The sequence below is a fragment of the Bufo gargarizans genome, chromosome 4, assembly GCF_014858855.1.
Source record: "Bufo gargarizans isolate SCDJY-AF-19 chromosome 4, ASM1485885v1, whole genome shotgun sequence".
NCBI classification, from domain to species: Eukaryota; Metazoa; Chordata; class Amphibia; order Anura; family Bufonidae; genus Bufo; species Bufo gargarizans.
In genome coordinates, this window is record NC_058083.1 from 377,709,561 (window position 1) to 377,716,959 (window position 7,399).

General features: G+C 42.0%; 1 protein-coding gene across 1 annotated transcript in view; it reads right to left on the minus strand.

Moving 5' to 3' along the window:
• The window catches only part of LOC122934466 (SPARC-related modular calcium-binding protein 2-like), a 318,924-nt gene extending 312,752 nt beyond the window's left edge, over positions 1 to 6,172 (minus strand). The window contains exon 1 of the mRNA XM_044289947.1: positions 5,686 to 6,172. Within this exon, the coding sequence (XP_044145882.1) occupies positions 5,686 to 5,778 (93 nt within the window). The 5' untranslated portion in view covers positions 5,779 to 6,172. The remainder of the gene's footprint in view (positions 1 to 5,685) is intronic.
• Between the last annotated feature and the right edge of the window lie 1,227 nt (positions 6,173 to 7,399).

Below are 7,399 nucleotides of genomic sequence, written 5' to 3' on the forward strand. Positions count from 1 at the left end.
GATGTCTTCTCTGGAGGTCTTAGCTCTAAAATGGTCTTCCAGGTGATTGATCCATAGTACTAAGGCTCTAGATATGGAGTTGGCTGCAATATTTGTATTTATTGTAGCCCCCGCTGACTCCCAGGACCTCTTCAGTAAGCCGTCCATTTTCCGATCCATGGGATCACTCAGCTGTGACGAATCCGCAAATGGAATTGAGGTCTTTTTCACCACTTTTTCTACCTGGATATCCACTTTTGGGATCCTGTCCGTAGGATCAAACAGCAGTCTGCTTTTAAATTCCCTCAGCCCACTCCTCTGTAATGAGGTATTTTAGGTTTTTATTAAACTTCAGGCCTCCAAATATCTTATCTTCGACCGAGCATGCCTGTTCTTCCTCCTCAATAGCCATGGTTTGTCTTATAGTGGTGAGGAGGGGGTCTAAATCCTTGGATAAAAAAAATAATCTTCTCTGTTCCTTCCAGACGATAGGAAGCTTAGACTTCATCTTCCATCTCGTCCGAGCAGTATAACCCTTCCTCTTCAGAGTCAGAGTCTTGCAGGATTCTGGGTAGTTTAGAGGGAGGAGAAGATGGCACCGGATCCGGGGTCTGGCCAGAACTTGCCGCCTGCACGTCTTCCCTCACAATAGCTCTTAATTCAGAAAGTAGAGACGACTCCTCTTTAAAAAAAATTGATAAGCATTCCGGGCATAAGGATTTTTTATATGAATCCAGAAGCTTTGTCTGGCAGGTTGCATACTTTTTCCCCTCTTTTTCAGGTCTCCATGAGACTTGTGCCCTGACTCCTTTCCAGTAGTGACCTGGACGGGAGAGTCTGAACAAGCCTCCTGCTTGGTAGACGCCTGGTCCTCCATTATGCAACCTCCACAGGTTGTCATCAGGGACTTAAATAGGTTTTCCCCATTTTTTATTTTATTTTTTTCTTACCGGTCCGCCCGTCGCAGGGACAGGAAGAACACTGGAGAGAGGTGGTGGTGGGGGGGGACTTTTAATCTCTCTCTCTCTTCCTGTCCCAACAGGGACCAATAGGACATCCTCCATGGGTGCTCTCATGGAGGACGTCCTAGAAAAAAACTTGCAGGGAAACATATTCCTCTGTCAGCCTCCATCTGAACCATAAATCTATAATCCAGTGCTGGGTTTATGTAGCCTCTTCCTCTAATCGACCAGAAGTGCTAGTGGTGTGAAATTAGCTGAAACAGGTCTTTATATGGGCATGGACATTTGGGAGTTTCAACTACAGCAATGACATTATGAAAATACAACAGAAAACTCCAATGTAACAACTCTGTAAAAACTCCAATTTGACAATTGGATAAGCACAGATAATGCAGTATCTGTAGCTGTATTGTTGGGAGATAGTGGCTCTGTAATAAAGCTATAATTGGTAATATTATACAGGGGCTGTGGCTAGAAAAGTTCATTGGTACTACATGGTCACTGTTACTGGCATTTATTGTATGAGTAACTGAGGCTGCCACTACTCTTTCTGAACTGAAACTTATAGATCATATTTTTTGGAGGCTGTTTTGTATACCCACACAGTGTGGGTATATTATTTATAAAATTATAATTTTAGGCATATATCACCGTAAGTGAATAAAAGTCATTTTGAGGCTTGTTTTTTCTTTGGTGCTTGGTCTCGAAAAAAAAAAAGACTGTGTGCTAGAGGCTGCTCTGAAACAGCAGACTTACCTAGTTATTGGCGGACTAGGAACTTAATGTGGCCCTGGAAAGAAAACTAAAAATGGCCCCAGGTTGTAGGCGAGTCCACACGGACTGAAGACAGGGCAACACAAGTAGGCAGGGCCAATACAAGCCAGAAATAGGCAGGAACAACAGAAGTAGGTGGGACCAGTAGTACCATACTGTAGCACAAATACCGTCCCAGCAAATTCAAATAACACAATGCAACATAAAATACTGTCTTATCACCATAGTGAGAACAGTGATACAGTTGAATTCAGAAGTAATGCTGAGTTCATCAGATCATTATGCAACTGGCCGTCAAACATGAGGAGGGCTCAGACGTCCTCCTGGGCATCGGCCCACCAGGAAATTTCCATGTAGGGTCTATGGTCAGTCCACCCCTGCTAGCAATGCAGTTTTTTTACTGCATAATGATGGATATATTGTCGATTCAGAAGTATGTGAAATCTATGCAACACCCAGTGCTGTTACTATAGAGGCAAAAATCACAACCAGGCCCGCAAAAATAAAAAAATGCCAGAAGGTGGTGCATTGAGGCATATTCTCCATGCAGAATAATGTAATCATTCTAGTAAGAACTTTCACTATCCAAATTAATATATTATACAATATACATAAGACACTAAATACCATAGGTGAAGGGGCTGGGTATAGCTGCATCCAAACTATGTAACAAGTTCTGCAGGAGCTGAAATGTAAACCACATTAGGCTAGTTTCACACAAGCGTTTTTAGAACTGACAGGAGCAGTGAACAACCTGCCGGACCTTTCTGCGTTACAGCACTGTCGGAAACTAAAATGTTGCCGTCTAGCCCCATTATCTATAACGGTGACCTGGCTGCAACCCACCAACTATGCACATTGGTTTTTGTCCGGCCAAGAATTGGTATGTTTGCCAGGTTGTAGCCAGTCCCCATTATAGTTAATGATGTCAGCAGGTATCAGGTAGTGTCCGTTAATGCCGGATCCAGACATCTGCTTCCTGTCGAAACTGCCTGCTAGAGATGTCTACCATTAGTGTGAAGCTAGCCTTAGTTGTTAAACTTCTTGCAGAAAATTGCGCACACCAATATTGAGATTAGTAGTTTTATCATCTGCTTCCCTTTCAGTAGGCTATGTGTACAGGAGATTGTAATGTTGCAGGAGACAAAAGCTAAATACAACCAAACATTTCACAATTATAAATCATTCTGCAGAAAACAGTGGCCAAGGCTTCTTGGAACTATGTTTCATAAACTCTTTAAGTACACAGGGTAACATCGTCAGCAGAGGAAGCTGCCAGAAACCTTCTGTTACAGTTTTTGATGTTTTCTAAGAACCATACAGCCCTAGGTAACATAAAGCTAGGGTGTTGTGGAAGTAAAGCTCTATGGCATTGTGATACTTGAAAATGTTTATTTTCCTTTGAGGTCAATGTGATGTGGCTGCGAGCAATTGTGAGGTATTTGTGGTAAACTGATAAATGTAGCGGCTTTAAATATTTCCACAAGAACTGACGTTGCAATTAGAACCGTGCATCCCACACAGAGATAGCAGCCTATGAAGCAAAACAGGAACACCACACCCCTTCAGAAGAATTCCAGGTATGAACAGAGACCTCTCTACCTTGTCCTTTTCCTGACCATGTTGAATAATGAAGAATTTTAATTTTACATTTGGTCATTTTTTGCCATAAGGATTAAATAGATTTGCAATATCTTGTTTTCAAGATTTAAAAATAGAGCCAATCTGTGGTCTCCTGCGGTTTTTGGACTAACTGCAATAAAGGATGTGTAAGAACTTGTCTGATACCTGTGTGTGGGAAAAGGAAGAATATTTCCACTTCATGAGTAGATTACAAATCTACTGTATGAAATACGGTTAAGGAGTTAAAATGTTCCAGTTGGAGAAAACTACTACACAGGGAAATGGGGAGGCAGGAGGCCAACTCCTGATACAGCATATGCACAGAAGATAGTTCTATTTCAATAACCATTCACACAAGTTACATTTCATTGTTTAGAGGAAGGCATATTGTATCAATTATAGTTAAACAAATACTGGAAAAGCAAAACTAAAGAAAGGATACGTTATTAGCTGTAAACCTCAGACTGGTGTCATAGACATGACCCACCCTGGAATGAAATACATTGACTAAATTGTCACCATACTGAGCTAGTTTATAAATATAATGGCCACTTAGGATGTTCTTTCCATGTGCTGGACAAAGGGCGAGACTGAAATCCCACAATGCAAGTGACACACCAGAAACCGTCATAGACAAACATTTTTAAAGATGATCACTATGGCTTAACACGTTTGCTTGTTAGGAAATTGTAGGAACACACAAGAAAAGAGACAATGCTGCAGATTAACCAAAGGTGTTGACTGTGCACCTGGGTGCATACACTGTATGGTTTGATGATGTTTGCATATCTTTTATGAACTCTAACCAGTAGCCTTTGTACATTAGGGCCGTCGATGGTATATAGACAGCGCACAACAGAAATTGTCTTATAGTTTAAATATATAGCACAGTATGGATACGTTCTGCTCCACTGGTGACAATTATTGTCCAGTAACCAATTAAGTCATAGGTTAAAAAATTGCACTGTGCAGTGTGGCAGCACCCTCAGTTTATTAGCTCAGTTTTATAGGGCAAATATAATATTTTAATATTTGATGTTACATATTAACAGATAAGACATGATCAAATGACAAAACCTTTCTGTGTATCACATATACATGGATCAATTGTCATTGGAGGGGTTGTTCGAGACATTTTAATTGATAACCTATCTTCTAGATCATCAGTATCTAATCATTGGGGGTCTATCACCTGGGACCCCACCAATCAGCTGTTTGAAAAGGGAGTGGCACTTGCAGTAGCGCTCCAGCCTTCTTGCAGCTTTCCCTAGGCCAGTAATGGGCAAACTGCGGCTCTCCAGCTGTTGTAAAACTAGAAATCCCATCATGCCCTATTGTAGGCTGATAGCTGTAGGCAGACTGGGCATACTGGGAGTTGTAGTTTTACAACAGCTGGAGAGCCGCAGTTTGCCTATCCCTGCCCTAGGCCATGTAATGTTACATTCATCGATCATATGCCCTGGAAGTGAATGGGGCTGTGCTGCAATACCAAGCACAGCCACTATATAATGTATGGTGCTGTACTTGGAGAGCCAAAAGAAGTCCACAGGGCTACTGTGAGCACTGATGCCTTCTCAAATAGCTGATTGGTGAGGGTTCTGGGTGTTGGACCCCCACCAATCAGATACTGATATGATCCTGAGGATAGGTCATCGGTTAAAATATCTCAGAAAATTCCTTTAACCCTTCCCAGCATCTGCCATACATGAAGGTTCTGAGGTCTGTCACAGCAAAGTTCCTAGGAACACACTGAATCTCAAATTGGCTGCAATTTTAAATTGTTGTAGTCCATGGGAGAAGTGACCAAACAGCTGCATATTAAACTCCCCTAGAGGCACTTAAAGTAAGTGTAGAAAAAGTGGGAAAGTTTTTAAAAATCACCTCTATACAATATACTTTTATATTCCTTATGCATCCAAATATTTTTGCGAGCTCTATTCTAACTTTGGTTTAAAAAAAAAATGCAGTTGCCAAGAAGGAGAACAATAGAAGATTGGGACACATGGTTGTGTAATTTATTTTGGCAGTTACCTTATAAAAATGAATTTAGACTGGAAGCAGAGTATTTTAGTACTTGAGGCAGCACTTGGATAGCAGGGGCTGTAGCACAGGTAGCCATGATCTGGTGCACCATCTACATATGGGAGGCAGCAGCTGTGCTCACACAGGTACAGTAGGTCATTACTATTGTTAATGCTAGGATCCGCAGTGAAATCTGAGCAGTGCACAGATCAGCTCCACACAAGGTGTGGGGGAGGGCAGATTGCAGTGCACAATCCTGTGCCATGTGATCATCAATACCACTAAAGTCATAGAAATCAGATTATAGAGCGAAATGCCATCTTACCGTCAGGGCTGAGAACTTCTGCGCACCGGCGAGTGGTCCTACAAAGACGATCGCAAGCACAATGAAGTTAGAAGGTAGCATCCTCCTCCTCATAGGGTGCTAGATAGAAGGAACTTTAATGATTAGGCTCAGTCCTCAGCCTGCCTTAGTGCTCAGACTGCACCAAATCCGCCTCCTGCTGTCACTTTCTGGAGGAACCTTGAGATGAATCCTCGGTGTCTTGTGTCTGATAGAACTTCTCGGCAGCCTGGCACCACACAGCTCAGTCTTCAGCTGCTTCCTCCCTCTCTTATCTGATCCCAGCGCTGACGATTTCCCTCTCCTTTAGGAGATCTGTCTTCTGATGATTGTTTCTTGCCAGGAAGAGTGAGGAGAAAAGCTGCCTACCGCCTGTATGGCTGCAGGCAAGAGGTTGAGGCTGCCTCTCCTTCTCAAGGAAGGTGCTGTTCAAAGTCGCTTAAAATGACCAGATGATGGCAAAGCCCCTGAGTTCTCCTGAGCCTGCAGAGTCCAGCCTTCATGCTTTCTCCTCCCAGACCTGCTGATTAATTAACCCCCTGACACTTAGAAATAAGAAAATATCACTATAGTCAGACTGCCACAGCACACAGGGAAACTGGGAGCCTGTGCTAAGAGCTCCTTCTGCAGTCTATGAAGTGTGCACCAAAATCGAATCCATGCAAACAGGAGAATGAACATCTACAGCCAGGCTATAAACTGGCAGGTGTCAAAATCCGAAAGTAATAAAGATGGTTCTGCTGGGTTTGAACCATGAGGTTGTATGTTCTCCTGTATGGATTTGAGGGTCTCTACAAACATAAACTTGATCTGGCGATTTTGCTTGTGTTTTTACAAGCCACAAGCGTTTTTATAGCTTTTTTTCAGCAAATATGTGGATGGCGTTTTTTTCAGGAATTTTGAAAAAGATGCCATTCCTTCAACATGCTGCATTTTTTAAAATAATAAAAAAAACTGCCACTAAAAATGCCACTAGCCCAAAAAACAACAATTTTGTGTCCTGTATTTCATATTTGCCATAAACTTTCAGCTGACAACTTCAGCAACAAAATTACCAAAAAAAAAATAAAGAAACATAAACGCACAACAAAATGCATATGTGTGAATTTCCCCTTAGGGCACCTGCACACAAGTGCAGAAGATTGCACATAAGAACCACACACATTTCAGTGTGGATTTATGTGCTTTTCAGCAGCATATCCGCACCAAAACCCACAACTTCTAATTGCGGATTTTAGCGTGAATTAGATGCGGTTTTGCCACAGATCTCATCCTTCCATTGAAAAGAGTGAAATCTGCAGCTAGAACAGCAATTATTATTGACATGCTGCAGATCTGGAAATTTGCACGGCAGGTCAATTTCCACACAGAAAAAATGTATAAAGTGTTCATGAGATCTGTGTAATCGCATACAATTTGCTGATACTGTACTACGCTGCGGTTTTTCCACATTGGAATCCATGCAGAGAAAAATCGGCACATATTCCACAACATGTGCAGGTGGCTTTAGGGTGCGGTTCCTTTACATGCTGCGGATCTTGTTTTTGAAAACTTCTGCAACTGAAAATCATTTCCATTTGTCTGACTGGGGCTGTTTTTGTGGCCAGCGCATGGATCTCTGCATTCAGATGAATGAATCAATTTTCAATCAAAGACATTTTCTGTAACAAAATCGGTTTCATATCCAGATACTCCA